Source organism: Cupressus sempervirens, chromosome 2 (assembly GCF_028749045.1).
Source record: "Cupressus sempervirens isolate cs-2001-9-10 chromosome 2, ASM2874904v1, whole genome shotgun sequence".
Classification (NCBI taxonomy): Eukaryota; Viridiplantae; Streptophyta; class Pinopsida; order Cupressales; family Cupressaceae; genus Cupressus; species Cupressus sempervirens.
In genome coordinates this window covers 239977016-239996518 of record NC_143119.1, presented here as the reverse complement: position 1 = coordinate 239996518, position 19503 = coordinate 239977016, and the positions used below count along the sequence as shown (strand labels likewise).

General features: G+C 35.5%; 1 protein-coding gene across 6 annotated transcripts in view; it reads right to left on the bottom strand.

Annotated features, from left to right (window-relative positions):
• The window catches only part of LOC149571919 (putative LRR receptor-like serine/threonine-protein kinase At1g56140), a 108706-nt gene extending 90130 nt beyond the window's left edge, over nt 1-18576 (bottom strand). For 3 of the 6 annotated variants that reach the window (XM_089813326.1, XM_089813327.1, XM_089813329.1), the window contains exons 1-11: nt 18211-18425; nt 17979-18114; nt 17665-17736; nt 16876-16947; nt 16722-16793; nt 16512-16583; nt 16268-16339; nt 16070-16141; nt 15846-15917; nt 15544-15615; nt 15369-15437 (exon numbers count right to left, since the gene is read on the bottom strand). In XM_089813326.1, coding sequence (XP_089669452.1) covers nt 15369-15437; nt 15544-15615; nt 15846-15917; nt 16070-16141; nt 16268-16339; nt 16512-16583; nt 16722-16793; nt 16876-16947; nt 17665-17736; nt 17979-18114; nt 18211-18304 — 875 coding nt within the window. In that variant the 5' untranslated portion in view covers nt 18305-18425. The other 3 variants (XM_089813328.1, XM_089813331.1, XM_089813330.1) reach the window with 3 other exon arrangements.
• Nucleotides 18577-19503: the final 927 nt, after the last annotated feature.

The following is a 19503-nucleotide window of genomic DNA, read 5'->3' as shown; positions in this document are numbered from 1 at the left end:
ATTTAAAGGAAGACTAACTAAGCACCAAGGATAAGGCTCATCTGCATACCCTAAGTAGTGAATGTATAAATTGTATGAACAATTTGACTTATATAGATAAAAAAACATTGATTTCATGCATTGGCTCAAAGGATAGAAACCATCTTTTAAATGACAAGGGAGATATCTATAACACCACCCTTGTCTCATAACCCTCCCTATATGTGTAGTTGACTTATAGGGAGATTAACTAGCCACTAAGGAGAAGACTTATGTGCATACCATAAGTCATAGAAATAGAAAATTGTATTTTATAATTTTTTTCTTCCATCTCTAGAACTCAATTGATTAATATGTTAAATCCAAAAACTAGATTAGCATTCTATTCTCTTAACTTCATACTCCAGTTTATTTTCTTTTGCATTGCATGAACATCTACATCCACAGTCTTCATAAGATTAGTAGGTTTAAGAATATCTTTTCTCTTGATTCTCCTTCCGACAAAACCAACCTCTAGGTTTTGACATATAGCCAAAAAAATTCAAAGTTTATTAGTTCCTTCCTTAATAGTTTTTGTCCATCTGGAAGAAAATGCTCCATTGATTTTTAAAAAAAAATCTTTGACCTATTGTCACATCAATTGAAAGAACAATGTTTGTCTTTGATATCCAGATAATTATCAGACGTATAGCTTCCAAGAAAACATTCTTATCTCCAAAATGGTGTCATGGGTAATCAAGAGTTCAACTTCTTCCTCTATTTGAGTTCCCAATTCCACTAGACCAATTTCAATTTTAGATCAATACAGAAAATAACAAGTTTAAGAACAAAATACAATAAGTTGAATAGTTTGTATGCAACACCTAAGAATGACCTTCTACCTGAGATGGTATTATTATATAACCAAACTTTGAGGTAGCAGATGAATCTTTGTTATGACCCTGAGCTCCGTCACTAGTACTATGAAAGAAAAAATAAGTCATCCTCAATGTGACAAGTCAAAAAAACCTTTATGCCCATACCCAATAAATACTAGCAATCTCTATTTTGATCTCTCTATCCTTCTTTATGTCCCTAATTTAGATGGTCATATATCTTTATCTTTACCTTTCCCTTTCCCCTTCACATAAATCTTTATCTCTTTCTCCCTCCCTCCATCTATCTCCCACATTTTACTCTTCCATTCTCTAGTTCTCCCCATATTCATATATATTTTTAATATATGACGATTTCCCTTTCCCTTTCCCTTTCACATAAATCTCTATCTCTTTCTCCCTCTCTCCATGTATATCCCCTATTTTACTCTTCCATTCTCTATTGTCCCCATCTTCATATATATATATATATATATCTTTTTATTTATCTTAATTAATCCATCTCGCCATCTATATATTTCTATTTATCTTTCTTCCTTCTTATCTTTAGATATTTTTGTTTCTCTCCCCTCCTCTATCTATGTATCTCTCTTCATCTTTATCTCTTCTTGTACACCACTCTCTATCTTCTCCCTCCTATGTCATCTCTCTATCTCTAAATACATATCCATCTATATAGTCATCCATTTGTTCCTCTCAACATTTCCCTAGATCTCTACTCACTTTGTATATATATCGTTATCTTAATCTATCCCTTCCCTTATTAAATATAATTCAAAGAAATATTGGTTTATAATTTTGAATTTTTTTTTTCTAACATTTGGCAAATACCTTTTATAACAAGTTTGTTTTAAAAAAAAATTATGTCATATTTGAAAGGAAGAATAACATCTTCTTACTATTTATCTAACACAACAAGTTTAATAACCAGAATTGAACTAAACCTAATTACTCTACCATTGAGATTTTATAACAATTCCCAATTGGTCAACCTTAAAGAAGAAATATCAATATATTACACCCAGATTTGGCATATCTATTTATCCAAATTTAATCATCCTTGGCAATTTTCCTATTTAAAGCATTCCAATATTGTATATAAGAATCAGAATTGACAACTTAGTTCAAGAATAAAAATAAACAACTCGAGATTTCACTGCTAATATTCTTTTTTTACAAGATTTTTTCAAAGGAAATCATCCTCTCGAATAACCAAATATTTTAATTATTTTGATAAGGGTGTAATTACACCATTTGATTTACACATATGGGATAACTCATCAAAGAACTAGTGGGACTACAAATTTCATGTAGAAAATAGGAATGTGGATGAAACCATTTCTAGTTGCATAGGTTGTAGTGTTGAATTGATCTACTCCCCCTTTGTAGATTTTGGATATCCATAAATACATGAACTCCTGCATATCCTAGTGATTCATCAAGGTGATCCACGAATATTCTTCTGAGTGGATTCTTGTAAAAGACTTGGAAAACATCTTGCTTCATAAATGTAGAGGACAAAATTGTATGCAAAGGATTAGATATTTCGAGTGATATAATGTTTCTGCCAAAGTTGATTGGTTATAGTTTGTCTCATTTCTCTCATCTTTTTATGGCAAAAGGCAATATAAATATTATTTCATGCTACATATAGGTGAGAGTACACTGTGATTTTATAATTTATAAGGATACCAAATTGTAATATTGGTGGCACATTGGAAGTGTACTCTTTAAAGGTTTATATGTTGTTATGCCATGGAGATAAAAACTTAAGCTTTATCATGGTAAGCCTGTGGTGATTTCTCTAGCAATCTATAGATTAATACCCTATAGTCCATTGGGTTTTTTCCTGCTTAGAATGAGGGCATCTTCACTTACCATGTTGAATATACTCACCTTCCTCTTTGTATCTAATGTCATCAAAATGAGATCTCTTTGGAGTCAAGCGTGTGACCTTACAATAACAAAAGAGATTGGAGATACAAGAATAGTCATCTTAATCAGTGAGCTTAGGGCTAACACATTGAGGGGAAGGAGAACACCTCCTTTGAATCATGACAACAAATTTGTGTGTTGGTGAGGAAGACGTCATTATATGAAGTACGTAAGATGGATAAAAAATCTTGCTTAGAATGGGCGTAGTAAAATATTGAATCTACAATCCATGAATCTATCATATGAATCTTAAAATGAACTAATATATGGTAAATCAAGTTTTGACCTTGCTCAAGTCCTGGTACCTTTGTAAGCATCAAGATGCAATAAGTGCTAAGTGCTCTACTCATTCTTATCAGAGATGAGTTTTTGCAAACTACTTCTGATGAAATAGAGGTCAATGAGTTTGACTAAAAATACTACATATTTGAATCTTGACAATAATGTCACTTATTATAAAGTATAAATTATATATTTGATTTCATTTGAGAACTTATTATATATAACTTAGATGTCTAATTAATCTTCATATTTAAAACACAAATAGTTCAAACTAAAATACTTATTCTCATGTAATAATATAAAATTTATATATTTACTTTGAAAAAACATACATGTTATATCCTAAAAAGTTATCAATATAATATAATTACTATATATTGCAAGTTATAAACATTATTAAAGCATGTGTATCACATTCATCTTTGTAAATTAAGTTTTTCAAGGGATTGCAAAAAGGAGGCTCACACGGGTGAGTAATTGCCACATTTTTTAGATTTACACACTTATTTTCTCCAGCTTAAGTACTCATCCACATTCGAAGCCAAGAGATAGAAATCCAAAGTTTTAAATATGGTCTTCCTTTCCTAACTAAAGAAGTAGTAAGGACAAAATAAATTGACTAGCTAGGGAACCCATGAAATTCAATGTGCACACTTGTATTGAAAAGTTTTGTTCCAACTTTCAAGTTTCTTTCCTCTGCAATACCAAGAAATCATTTACTAGATCATTTATTTTTAAATGAGAATAAATAATAACTAAAAAGAAAAATGCGACCACTAAAATGATGGATGGAGATGATTATTTCAATGGTTATGTAAAGAGTGAAAATCATTATAGGTCATTGATTCATAAAATTTGAAAAAGTACACAAAAAAGTGAAAGCGAGTGATACTGGCAAAAATAAAAGTTAAAACAAAAAATGAAATAGAGCGACAGGATATATTCAATTGTCCACCATGGATTTTAAAGATCTTCAGCCTTTGTTTATGAAAAGTAGCCCCATTTGGTGGGATGGAAATCCGATGGGCATAATAACTTCTATGGTCATCAAGGCCTCTTCTAAGTTTTGAGCCATTGGATTGAGATTCGAGCTCTTGAATCCCATATAAGGAAATGCCTACGACATAATAAGTAATCTGATAGCCTAAGGAAATAACCTAAAACCTTTCACTAATGAAATAACAATGAATTTTAGTGTTGCAATCAAAAGTGTCTATAAATGTTTACCATTGTACATGATGTGGTATATACATTATTTCTTCCTTCAACCTTAGAAACAAGAGTACAAAGGATTGTCTAAAATGCTAGCTTAAGTATTGGTTTAATTCTTGTGCCGTGTGATCTATTAAAGCATATTTCTTAAATTAAACAAGAGGTAAAAAGTTACTCAAACAAAAAAAGAAGAAGTAAGTGCCAAGTAGGAGAGAACACTATAGAACATGCCATTGTCTACTAACTAGTTTAACATATTAGACATATCAGGAGGCAATTACCCACTGCCTACTATATTCCAATCCTATATTTGATCCAAAAAGCATTTGGCCAAATAATCTGAACATTATTCCACCCGAGGTGTGCAGTAAAGTAACAAATTCCAAGAAACTAGGAAAGTAGAGAGTTTATTGGATAACCAAAGCCAAGTGCCACCTAACATCCCCAAGCTCTTTCTTGGATAGAAGTGTTAGGAATAATAATGGACAAAACACAATTGGGGGGGGGGGAGTGGGGTGGGTGTGGGGAATCAATTGTGAAAGAATTAAAACATTAAACTATTTACCATATATAGATATGAAAACTTAAAGGCAATGCAAAGAAAATTACACCATAACACATAATACCATATAATTTTGTGTAGAAACCTTATTAGGGAGAAAACATGTTGGTAATAAAAGCTACTAGATTATGTACTAGAAAATATTAAACCATGTTAAAGGTTGATGGGTAATGCACATGCATTCAGACAGTCACCTAGAGTGCACTACTCTATTACAAGGACAACAACCCAATAAGTGGACAATAATCCACTGAGAAAAACTAATTGAATGCATCAACTATGCCAACACAACTCCTTTGAAGCATAATTTGATTCTAATCATATGGTCTCTTCTCAATCAATTCTGATATATATCTCTGATACAAATTCTCATAATCAACTTTGCATTACATCATTCCTCCCATTAACATACTCACCATTTGGTACATGAATTCACTTCTTTGTACAAGTCTCTAACATTTATTAGGTCATCTCATATAAGACCTAATTAAAAATTAATATTATATCAAACAATACTATTCCATAATTGTCAGCTAAAACACATATATAATACATTAGAATATATCAAACAACATGCTATCATCCAATAGTTAATCATAATAATCCAACCAATATATTTCTTAACTGAGCCGACTAGAAAATAATTCCCCATTTCATTGCTCACTAAGAAAAATGACTTTGAAGTCTCCAATCCTCAAAAAAATTCAAAAGTAGACACAAATCCAAGTCTTCATGATGTATCCAAAATCGTAGACTAAAATTTTATTTGATTGAAACTCACCGAAGAGTATATCACACCTTTTTTTGAAGTAGTTCACAATAAATACTATTTTAACCAGTTTTCATCAAAACCTTTATAACTTTTGAAAATGAACTCAAAAACACATGTCATCATAAATATAGCATTTACACTCACCAAACATCATTCCATCAGTTTCATGAGCTTAGTTTAAGAAAAATGTCTCTTCACCAAAATGATATCTTTATTGTTAATCAACATGAACAATGTCTGATAGACATATATGTTGACATCAATGACAAAACATTAATGCCAAACATAACCAAGAATAATTCTTAAATAAGAATCTCTTCCAAAATCCAACAAACAAGGTCACCACTACCTAAGAATTGGACGCACAATTAATCTTGCACCAACCAAGAGCACAACAATTCTCAATAGCATACAAAATGGAAAGAGCCTCCATAAAACTATTTTTATGAAAGCTCTCACAAACATAATAAGTACATTGAAGATCACTAGAACTATCCCAACCAATTGCACCAGTTCTCGTATGTCCAAGATTGCCTTGAGAAGATCCATCCGAGTTAGTTTTTAAAACTCCATGAGGAGGACTTGTCCAACAACTCTCTTGATTGATCATCTACATGGTGCAGGGCACATAGGTAGGGTCATGGAAGACCTAGGGATCCTATGTTATTTTGTCTTGTAGTGGTACTAGCCACACCACTAGGTGAATAATAGGGCTAACCTAGTCCTAGGTTGAGGTAAGTTAAGGTGTGAAAGCCTCATGAGGCATTAATTGGTCATAGTTGGTTGATTAGGTCATTTAGGAAATCTTTGTGTTTAGAAGGGTAGAATGGCCAAATAAGTGTTTTAAGGTCCTTCTTACATAATTTGTATCCATGTGATGCTTCTGGTAAGGTTTGGTAACCTTTGGAGCAAGTTTGAAGGTCAAACATTAAAAGATGTAAAAGTTGCTCAAAAAACATTGACAACTTTTGTTGCATTCGAGCAACTTTTTAGTTGGAGCTTAGTAATTGTCTAAAATAGTTAGGCTAGAAGTTGGGATGTGTATTTAAGGCCATCCTCAACCTTTTGAAAGGGTTGGAGGTTTGAGTCATTTTGGTGTGTACGGATTGCCAGCAAGTTAACAGTTACAATTTTATGTTTTTGAGGATCTTGGCACTTTAATGGATTGAATTTGGATTTGTAGTGTTTGGAAGTGTTAAAGGAGTTTTACTTGAGATTCTGTATAACTTTAGTTTGTGTATTTGTAGTGTTTGAGTTGCTTGAATAAATTATTTTGTTTCTTGATTGCCTATTGTTTTGAACCAGGCCACTAGGAAAAATGTAGTCATAACTCCTCTTCCCACTGTAGGATCTGTACGGTCTCTTGGGATTAGGAAGATGACTCCTTGTACATACTGTACAGTGAAGGAGAGCCCCTAGGAACCAAGGGAAGTATTTTTTTTGGTGATGCCCTAGGTGAGTCAGCGATGCTTGACTAGGGATCACAATATGCAACATAAATTATAGGAGTGATTGAATGCTTGAAATGCTTCAATCAAAGTGTGGATTGTGAAGAAAGAAGGTGTGTAGAAACCCTAATTGTAGGGTGGAGTGTTGGCAAAGAGTTCTAAGGAGTATAAAATTTGTTTCTTGCTAGATTGGTTCAATTACCTTGGAAACCCTAATTTTAGGCACCTGAATAGGTCATACTATATGAATGACGTGAGAGAGTGAGACCTCAAGAATCCTTTAGTACTTTGAAAAGGGTGTCTAAAAGTATAATTGGTTTACCACCTTGTGAGGAACTTTTGCAAGATAATCTAGTTTTTCATCAAATGGAGGGCTAATTGCTTGTAGCCTTTTTGCAAACAATTTTGTGCAATTTGATGTGTTTCTTGAAACTCGTTTAGGGTTTCAATTCCAAATGTGGTAGTAACTCTTAAAAAGTTCCCTAGGGTCTCCTAAGATACTCATACTTCCATTTGGTTTGTGGAGTTAGTGATGAGGAAGCAATAAGGCCTAAGAAAGCCTAGGAAGTTGTAAAGGCATGTTTATTCTACCTAGTTGGTGTACACTAGTTGAATGCATTAGGATCTCAGTGTTAGGATCCTTAGGGGAGTAGGATAATTAGAAACCTTATTAGGTCAAGAGAAAGACCTAAAGAGACCCTAGAAGAAGCCAAGGTAGGACCAAGACTAGTTGTCACATCTGAGTGGCATTAGAGCAAGTTAAAGACTTGGGAAGGAAGTGTATGTCTGCAACTACTACAGAGTCAGTGGGTGAGTTCAGTATGGTGACTAATGTAGAGCTAGCTATGGAAGTTGATGAGAAAAAGGAGAAGAATAGACTCCTTGAAGAAGCCTTAGGAGAGATGAAGGTAAAGTTGGATGCAGTTGATGATGTAGCCAAGAAAAAGGAAGAAGAGATCAATGTTAGGGGTAAGGAGATAGTAGAAGAAGATGTCCTTGAGCCAAACCCTATCTTCAATGAAGAACCTAAATCCCTAGGAGGGAAGGCTTTGGAAGGTGTGCCACTATTTAGTGGGAAGATGGATATAGATGCAATGATGGATTAGATAGATGGGATGAAGAACCATTTTGAGTGTGAAGAGGTGTTAGAGGCACAAAATATCAAAGTAGCCAAGTCAAGACTGCGAGGATCAACATTGACTTGGTGGAAATATGTCCAAGATGAGAGGATTAGGATGGTGACCAAACTAAGAGAGAATTTCCTACTAGAGGATTATGAGATTCAACTCTACAAAAGGAGACAAAGACTAGAACAAAAAGATTTGGATGTGGTCTCTTATACAAAGGAGTTTAAGAGATTATGCCTTAGATCCAAGAAGCAAGAGGAAGAGCCAATAAAGGTAGCTAGGTACTTGGGTGGTTTAAAGTGAAACATCCAAGAGGAGCTAAGCTTATGAACACCTACTACTATTCAAAGATGCCATAAACTAGCGCTAAAGGTGGAAGAGAATACTAGAAAGAAAGGGGAATCAAACTTCAAGGATATAGGCAAGGGTAGAAATCAGAGGGGACAAAGAGGAGGATCCCAAGGTAGTGGTAATGAATAGAGGAACCAAGGTGAGACCAAGCTCCCTGAGAAAACCACTGAAAGCATTCCTAGAGGAAGTTACATTAGAAGGAGAGGTAACCATGGAGGTTCCAACAGAGGCAAAGGATCAAGTAAAAGTAACTCATACTTTGCTAGTATGAAGTGTTACAACTATGGTCAACTGGACCATCCAACATATACATGCCTTGAAAAGTCCTCTTTTTCAAACCATGACAAGAGAGTGGCCTATGCTTAAGAAGACAACTCTAGTGGCAAGGATAATGAAGTGGATCACATAGAGTCTGAAAAAGGTGAGAACCTTATGTTTAGAAGGGTATTGATCAAGCAATCAACTCATGATGAAACTAAGCGTAGGAGGGCTTTGTTTAGAATTAGATGTAAGATTCTTGGAAAGGTATGCAAGGTAGTGGTGGATTTAGGCTTTACTGACAACATAATATTAGAGGCAGCAATTGGAAAACTTAAACTAACTAAGATACCTCGTGTGAATTCCTACAAGGTGACTTGGCTCAACAAGGGTTAAAGTAAATTGGTCAATGAATAGGCTTGGGTTGACTTCTCCATAGTAGGGTACAAGGACAAGTTATTGTGTGATATCCTTCCCATGGATGCTTTCCATCTATTGTTAGGTAGACCCTAGCAGTATGACAGTGAGGTAATATATGATGGGAAGACAAACTCCATATCATTCAAGAAAGGAGGCAGATCTTTTAAAATCTAGTCTTTTTTGGAAGGAGAAGAACCACAATTCAAGGTGCCTAGTGTGTTGCTATTTAGTGGGAAGGAATTCGTCAAAGATCTTAGGGATGATGAGAGCCACATTTTTGTAGTTGTGTTGAAATCCGAAGGAGAGGAGAAGACAATCAAAGAGCCACTACCAATAGAGGTACAAGCTTTGCTTGAGAAATATAAAGACATTGTGAGTGATGGTACTCCAGCCACTTTACCTCCTAGAAGGGTTATAAGCCATCAAATAGACTTTGTTCATGGTGCATCTTTTCCCAACAAAACATCATACAAGGTCACCCTAGACCAAAAATTGGAAGTGGCAAAACAAGTGCACGAATTGTTGGATCAAGGTCTGATCAAGAAGAGCATAAGTCCATGTGCAGTCCCTTTTGTACTAGCATCCAAGAAGGGAGGAAAATGGAGGCCATGTATAGACTCAAGGGCTATAAATAGGATCACAATCAGGTTAAGGTTCCTGATACCTAGGATTGAGGGTCTCATGAATTGTCTTAGAGGGGCAATGTACTCCACAAAGTTGGATTTAAAGAGTGAATACCACCAAATCAGGATTAAGGAGGGAGATGAATGGAAGACAACATTCAAGACAATAGATGGGATATATGAGTGGCTTGTGATGACATTTGGTCTCTCTAATGCTCATAGAAAATTCATGAGGCTCATGAATGAAGTGCTCAAAGACTTCACTGGAAGATTTGTGGTTGTATATCTAGAGGATATACTCATCTTCAGCAAGACAAAGGAGGAGCACATCAAACATGTGGAAGTAGTATTGCAGAGACTTCATGAGGAGAAGCTTGCTATAAACCTTGAGAAGTGTGACTTCTTCAAGCAAGAGCTTTTATTTTAGGATTTGTGGTGTCAAAAGGGTCCTTGAAGATGGATTAAGAGAAGGTTGCTGCTATCCTCAACTGGCCACCACCTACTACATCTACTAAGGTATGAAGTTTTCATGGTCTACTTGAGTTTTATAGGAAATTCACTAGGAATTTTAGTGGTATATGTGCACCTTTTCTAGATATCATAAAGGGTGGGGTCAAGTCTAAGTTCAAGTGGACCTTAGAAGCAGAGAAATCCTTTGAGATGTTAAAGAAGAAAGTAGCTATCCAACCTATTTTGAAATTGCCTAGTTTTGAGAAACCTTTTACCATATAGTGTGATGCAAGTGGTCTAGCAATAGGGGGAGTGTTGGGTCAGGAAGGTATGCCAGTAGCCTTCTTTAGTGAAAAGATAAATGAAGCCAAAAAGAAATATTCTTCCTATGATCGAGAACTCTATGCCCTAGTTCAGTCTCTTAGGAAGTAGAGGCATTACCTATTGCCCAAGTATTATTTTTGGGTTTACTAATAATCAAGATCTCAGCTACATCAATACTTGAGAAAAGTTGAGTAATAGGTTTTTGAAATGGATGGAGTATCTATAAGCTTTCACCTTCACAATCAAGCATAAGAAAGTATTTATGAACAAGGTGGCATATGCATTAAGAAGGAGATTGTTAACAATCCAAGAAGTTTAGTTGTATAGCATTGGGATAGAGAGCTTCAAGAGTCTCTATAAGGAGGATGAAGACATTACAGAGGCATATAATGTATGTTCTGATTTTGAGAACCATTTCCATAGAAAGTTCTTTGAATTTACCTTGCAAAGTGGATTGCTATTTAAGGGCAATCAATTATGTGTACCAAGGGGATCCATAAGGGAGAACCTAATTCAGAAAAAACATAATGTGAGTCTAAGTGGACACTTTGGTGTGATAAAAACTCTAGAACTAGTTCAAAGGTTCTATTATTAGCCTAAACTAGTTCGAGATGTGACAAGGTATATTGAGAAATGCATGGTATGTATGAAAGCTAAGGGTGGAATGAGTAATGCAGGAATTTATCAATCCTTACTTGTCCCATATAGGCCATGGGAGTGTGTGAGCATGGACTTCATAGTAGGTCTGCCCAAGAAAAAATAGGGCTATGATAGTATCTATGTAGTTGTTGATAGATTCAGTAAGATGGGGCACTTCATTCCATGTAAGACTACCAATGATGCTAGCGGCATTGCACACCTATTCTTTAAGGAGGTTGTAAGGATTCATGGATTACCATTAAACATTGTTTTAGATAGAGATGCGAAGTTCATGAGCCACTTTTGGAAGACTTTATGGAGCAAACTTGGTACTGATCTTTCATTTTCTTCAACATACCATCCTCAAACTGATGGCTAGACTGAGGTGGTTAATAGGGTGCTAGGTAATCTCTTGAGGTGCCTAACTTAGGAGTACAAGCAAACATGGGATGTCATCATTCCCCAAGAAGAGTATGCTTACAATGATAGTAGGAATAGGACCATAGGCAATAGCCTTTTTGAGATTGTGTATGGGATGCATCCAAGGCATGTATGTGAGTTGAGGGATCTTGGAGGAATGGAACATAGAAGTGGACATGCTGAAGATTTTGCCCAAACCATGAAAGAAATCCAAGAACAAGTCAAGAAGATCATCCAAGATAACACACATAAATTGAAAGCCAAGGTGGATGAAAGAAGGAAAGACATTCAATTTTCTATTAGTGATTATGTTATGGTGCATTTGAACAAATCCAGGTTGTGTTGGGCCCATTTACTGTTGCACCAAAAGCCATGACTATTAGTGAACATGGAACACCACATAATTAACCACCTGTGGGCAAGGGAGTGCGTCGCATCACCCAACAATCTCCCCCTCGACGCACATACCAGGTGCTTACGCGGGTCGGGAAGGCACCGGGGAGATTTGAACCCATGACCAGGCCAAAACCAGGCTCTGATACCAACTGTAGGGCCTAGTCATGGGTTCAAATCTCCCCGGTGCCTTCCTGACCCACGTAAGCACCTGGTATGCGCGTCGAGGGGGAGATTGTTGGGTGATGCGACGCGCTCCCCTGCCCATAGGTGGTTAATTATGTGGTGTTCCATGTTCACTAATAGTCATGGCTTTTAGTGAACATGGAACACCACATAATTAACCACCTGTGGGCAGGGGAGCGCATCGCATCACCCAATAGGTTGGAATAGGGAGTACCAACTAAGATGCAAATGAAAAGGGTGGAGCCTTGAAAAACCATAGCCAAATATGGTGCCAATGCTTATAAAATTGATTTTCCTTCAAATTTGGGCATCGCTCCTATTTTCAAAGTCCAAGATTTGGTAGAATTCAAGGGTACACTACCTTAGAGAAGTCTAGGAGTCAGTGTTGATCTGGAGCCTCCAGTAGTACCTTCATCAAGCAAGTTGGCAGCTAAACAAGTGTTGGACTCCAGAGTTAAGAAGGCCACCAAGAACAAGGTGTACCGTGAGCACCTCATCAAGTGGAAAACAAGCCATATTCAGAAGAAACTTGGGTTGCTGAGGTAGAATTCAACAAGGCAAGCATCCCCTAAGACCTATTGTCCATAGGAGTGACAATTTTCTTTTGTGGGGGAGTATGGTGTAGGGTCACCTAGGTAGGCTCATGGAAGACCTAGGGCTCCTATGTTATTTTGGCTTGTAGTGGTGCTAGCCACACCACAAGGTGAATAATAGTGATAATCTAGTCCTAGGTTGTGGTGAGTTAAGGTGAGAAAACCTCATGAGGCCTTAATTGCTCATAGCTACTTGATTAGGTCATATAGGGCATCTTTGTGTTTAGAAGGGTAGAATGGAAAAATAATTATTTTAAGGTCCTTCCTACATGCTTTGTATCCATTTGATGCTTTTGGTAAGGTTTGGTAACCTTTGGAGCAAGTTTCAGGGTCAAACATTAAAAGATGTAAAAGTTGCTCAAAAATTCTCAATATTGTCATTGACAACATTGACAACTTTTGTTGAATTCGAGCAACTTTTTAGTTGGAGCTTAGTAATTTTTTGAAATAGTTAGGATAGAAGTTTGGATGTGTATTTAAGGTCATCCTTGACCTTTTGAAAGGGTTGGAAGTTTGAGTCATTTTGGTGTTTATGGACCGTCAACAAGTTAATAGGTATAATTTTATGTTTTTGAGGATCTTGGTACTTTAATGGATTAAATTTGGAACTCTAGTGTTTGGAAGCATTAGAGGAGTTTTACTTGGGATTTTGTATAATTTTAGTTTTTGTTTTTGTAGGGTTTGAGTTTCTTGAACAAATTATTTTGTTTCTTGATTGCTTATTGTTCTGAACCAAGCCACTAGGAAAAATGAAGTCATAACTCTTCCTACCGTAGGATTTGTACGATCTCTTGTGATTAGGAAGATGATTCCTTGTACATATTATATAGTGAAGGAGGGGCCTTGGGAAGCAATGGAAGTGTTTTTGTGGTGATGCCCTAGGCGAGCCAATGATGCATGGCTAGGGATCATAATATGCATAAGAGATAATAAGAGTGATTGAATGCTTGAAATGTTTTAATCAAAGTGTGGATTGTGAAGGAAGAAGATGTGTAGAAACCCCAACTATAGGGTGGAGTGTTAGTAAAGAGTTCTAAGGAGTATAAAACTTGTTTCTTGCCAAACTAGTTTAATTACCTTGGAAACCCTAATTTTTAGGCACCTGAACATGTCATACTATATGGATGACTTGAGAGATTGAGACCTCAAGAATCCTTTAGTACTCTGAGAAGGGTGTTTCAAAGTATGTGGCTTACCCCCTTGCTAGGAACTTTTGCAAGTTAATCCAATTTTTCATCAAATGGAGGGCTAATTGCTTGTAGCCTTTTTGCAAATAGTTTTGTGCAATTTGATGTGTTTCTTGGAACTTGTTTAGGGTTTCAATTCCAAATGTGGTAGTAAGTCTTGGGAAGTGCCCTAGGGTCTCTTGAGATACTCATACTTCCATTTGGGGTGTTAATCATGAAGTTGGGGTGGTTTGTGGAGTTAGTGATGAGGAAGCAATAAGGCCTAAGAAAGCCTAGGAAGTTGTAAAGGCATGTTTGTTCTACCTAGTTGATGTGCACTAGTTGAATGCATTAGGATCTTAGTGTTAGGACCCTAAGGGGAGTAGGGTAGTTAGCAACCCTATTAGGTCAAGAGAAAGACCTAAGGATACCCTAGAAGAAGCTAGGGTAGGAGCAAGACTAGTTGCCACATCACTAAAAAGGATGTTTTCCATGATCAACATATACACAAGAGCACCCCCTTGGAGAGGAAAATTTAGATGATTGGAAATAAGCATGTCTCTAGAATCCACACCTTCAATCAAATCACTATTAACCAAAGTCATCTCATGAAAAGTTGAATGGTTTTCCACTACATGTGTAAAGCACCCATCTTTGTGTCCTAAAAAATCTTGTGATTCTTCTCCAACCAAACTTGTCAAATGATAAAAGGAGGAACAAGAGCCCGTGCAACTTGAAAAAATGAAGGTTTTTGCAAGGCTTTTCCCCAACGAGTCCAAACTTCAAACGAAGAGAAGATATGTTAGCAAGCCTTACATCAAACACCCAACCAAATGTGCCAAATCTCCTTGACAAAGAAGCATTGAAAGAAAAGATGAGAAACAGATTCCTGACTATTACAAAGTTAGACACACCTCTAGGAGTTGTAAACATTTACGTATATAGCACTTAAATAATGTGACATGTTTGATGATACCAATTTTCAACAATTTATAATATTTTGATATTGTTATTTTTGAATTTAGTGTGATTGTATTTTTGGATCAATATTTTGGATCATACTGTATAATTCATCGTGATATCAGAAAATTCAAAAAATAAAATGATAGATAAAATATGATCTGAAAAGTTACTACAGATACAATCACAATTGAATCTAGAAAGAACAACAGAAACGTATGATTGAATGTCAGTATTGTGTATTTCTGGCCTATGTAAGATAGTCCATAGATTTTGTTTCTGCAAAGAGGAATTTTGCAAAGAAAAGAAATTCTAATGGCCAATAAAATATCAAATCTACTTTTAATGCAATGTAGATTTCTGATACTTGTGACATCAAAGCTTACAACTTACAGAGCTTCCAAATGCATCAAGTTACTTATGTCTGGAATTTTCGTGGTGATGTTGCTGTTTCTTAGAACTCTGCAACAAGCCCAGTTATCGTAAGTCAGTAGTATAAAAAGATATAGACTTCAAAAAATATGTCCACTTCAAAGAAAATGTAGTTTAGGGACATTGTTTTCCTTACATTTCCCTCAGATTTATGAGATTGTTTATGAAGTCCAAACTTGAACCACCGTCGGCTATATCGCTTATCCTCCTGTGAATGTTTGAAGTGTATATATCATTGAATACACATTATTAATCAATATGCATGCAATGATAGATGCAAGGGCTACACAGCGACCAATATGTAAGTGTTTTAACTTATAGAAAATAAATTTAAAATCTATTCATAGGAATAGCTACTGGTTATTGTTCTAGCTGTTTTTGGTTAATAGTAAATTCTATCTTACAAAATCTAGGCATGAAAGCAGAGCGCATTCTTACAAGTATTTCATTTCAATTAAATTCCCAATAGATGAAGGAATTGGTCCCTTTAAAGAAGTTCCTTGAAGTATCCTGCAAAAAACACAGTTTTCTCTGTTCTAAGATTAATCTCCAACAACAGATGGTGCAGAAAGTAAAATAGATCTTAACATGCATATTGATTTGTTGTTTCATTTGGCCTTAGTGTCCCACTACAAATTTACAGAAGATGTAAGTAATCTCACAGTTTTTCAAGCTTGCTCAGGTTCCCAATAAAATTTGGTATTTTACCCACGAAACCATTGCTAGATGCAAAACTGTATCCACCATTAATAGTAATTTAATTGAATTTCTTAAACCATTTCTACTACAGAGAACATTTCTTTAACCTATGTAATTTCTTTGTAGTGAAGAAATATATGTGGAAGAACATGGGTACTTACAATTCTGTCAGATTCTGTAGCTTGACAAATGTTGGAGGTATTTCTCCTTTGAATTGATTAGAAGATAAATACCTGCATAAGAAAGGAGACCAATAACTGCATAAGATATCACCCAGATTAGGCTTGGGTTAAGCCTATAAGAAGTGACACTGAGGCACAAAACAATGGTTTTTGCTATAAAAACACATGGATGGACTATTTTTAGGACTATATAAGATCCTGTTGAAATTTGTCATAAACATACATATTCCGCAGTGCTGACAAGTTCCCAATCTCTTGGGGGAGCGAACCATTAAGCTTGTTGGAATAAAGGCTTCTGCAGAGGAAATATGCTTTTATGGTTCAAAAGTTTCAAACATTTATGAAAATGAAAACATGACTCTTATATTCTTATTGTGAAAACATTTTTCAAAAGGAACCAAATTAACATGAATAATGAGAGGGAGGGATTTACAATTCAACCAAGTTTTCAAGATTTCCGAGCTCCTTTGGAATAGGGCCGGACAAGAGATTTCCCGAGAGAGATCTGAACAGGCAATCAAGAATTTCAATGAGAAACACATCAACATGATGGCACTCTGTATGAGGAAAGAATGTAGAGAACTTACAAATTTCTTAAGGCGTGTATGGAACCAAATTCTCTAGGTATTGAGCTACTGAGATAATTATCTGAAATATCTCTGTTCAGGAGAACAAAAAACAATTAGCCTCTGAAAAAAAGGCCTAAGAGAAAAATGGGTTCATCTTGTAGTAAGACAAATGATATACCCGGAAGATTGTCTGGGTATAAGGTTCTAAGTTAGTTTCTAACTTAGTCCTTGCTTCTTAGTTGAAGAGATTTAGCCATAAAGCTCATACTCCTATATCGAATAATTACAAATATTTCATAAAAGACTCAATAAAAAAACAGTGCAAACATTTGTTTTAAAAGCTGCTCCTATGTTATCATATAACATGGATCTATTATAATATTATCAGCAGTGAGTTCTACGCTTGATTTTCAAAAAGCTTGCTATTGTACCTATATTTTGACCTTGTTTTAAACTTGACCAAACCCTAAGTTGTAAAAATATAATATTGCTCAGTTACAGTTCCACAAATAAGACAGATTATAGCCCTGGAAGATTGTTTTACAATTATAAAATAAACTAAAGTATAGTGCTCAAGTGTACCCAAAGTCCAAAGTTAGCTTCCAGAGAAGTGAAAAAGAGAACAAACAGTGCTTGTCTAAACTGCCCCTCTATTATCATATAACATGATCCTAGTAGTAATTAAGGTTAAGTGAAGTCAATAATTGTTTCTTTTAAAAGCTTTCTATACACCTATTCTGACCATTTTTTCAGCTGTAATAAACCCAAATGATAAAATTGTGAATATATAATATTGCTCTCGCTTACAGTCCCACAAGATGTGACAGATTGGCCAGTTCTGGTGGAAGCACTCCATTCAGATTTAGGCTTGGAAGTGTTCTGCAATACAATATTAACAATATGAATTTTTTATGTGTCCCCCATACCTAAAATGGAATACTCATAAAAATATAGCTTCTTGCAGTATGTGAGATATTCATCTTATAAGAAAATCATGCTTTGAAAGTCCCTGAGGAGGGAACTAACTGTTGGGTAATATAAACACCCAGAAAATAAAGATTTTTCTAATCCTAAAGTATAAAAAACATAGAGGTTGGGAGTGATAACCAGATAAAGCATACATGTTGGTAATATGACAAATATTCTTGTTCTTGTCACAGTATTCACAACTGAATTGTTGAAAGTTTATGCAGGGATCTCCACTGAAATTCCAATCTGTTTTACCCAGTTTCCGTAAAACTATCTTCAATGTTTCAACTGCCAAAAGCAAAAGGAGAGGGTTAGAGACTATAGAATGTGAGTTCAGATAAGTGAAGTGAAACGCATGTAAAAGGAATAAAAACTGCCATGTACTTTCATTCATGTCCGTGGGTGCTGCCTGAACTTTCAATGTTGTGAAGAACAGATAGGCGATCCACACCATACAATACATATGGTGGAAAGCCATGAGGTGAAGTTTCTGCAAGAATTGAGAGAAAATATAATATATTAACAAGAGATGTTATGAGTGAATAGTCCAAACCAGAGTACAAGGGAAGGAGAGCTTTGAGAACTTAAACTCAAATAGAAGATACTTCTCAACATTGGATCACAATTGATCGAGTCGGAAGCAATGACTTTCAACATTCCATGGGGTAGGGTTCAAATTCAAATCCAATGACTGTTTTAACATTGGTATTCTTAAGTTTCGTCAACATTTGTTGCTTGTAAAACTTTGCTAGATTTTTTAATTGGGAATATCTCCTATATATTGTATAACCTGAGGGAGTACAATAAAACTATGGTCAATTTTACATCTTTTAAAAGGTTAAATGAATTACTATTTATGAAATAATCTGAATTTTAATAGTATTATAATTTTACTTGTCACAGAAAATATCTTCTACTTGTCAATTGAATGGATAAAGGGATCTATAATGAATGGTTCATAAGGCACAACACTTGTTGAAGGTTTTGCAAATTGGGTTGTAAGCTAAGGAGACTTAAAATTGAATGAAACCCCATAGTTAAGCGCACTTGAGTTAGAGTGGTATTATAATAGTTGGCCTCCTTAGAAGGCCCAATGATTCACCTTTGTGAGCATCTTCTGTAATGAGTGTTAAGCATCTCAATGTTTCCCATAAGACTAGACGAGTTTTTGTGAACCACTACTCATAAAACTTGTGTCAATGAGTTTGACTTGAAAACCACACAGTTGAATCTTGATAGCAATATCATAGTTTGACTTGCTATAGGAAATATCTTCTAGTTATCAATTGATGAGCTAAAGGGGCTTTATGTAGTACTAAGATGGGTGACCTCTCAAGAAGACCTAGTTCTTCACATCTTTGAGCAACACCTAGATGCAATTGTTACCAAGTGTTTCATTCATTCTCACGAGAGTATTGTTTTTTTGAATTTCTCATGAAACATTAGTCAATGAGTTTGGTTCAAACTACACAGCTCAATCCTAATAGCAATATCACAATTCCACTCTCAAAAATATCTCCTACTTATCATTTGACAAGTTAAAGGGGCTCTATAATGAATGCTTCAGAAGGAAAAGCACATGTTGAAAGGTAAAAGCACAAACTTGTGTCACCCTTTTGTAATGGAAAAGACTAACTAAAGGCTAATTGCTCACCTTCAATGACATAAAACTAGTAT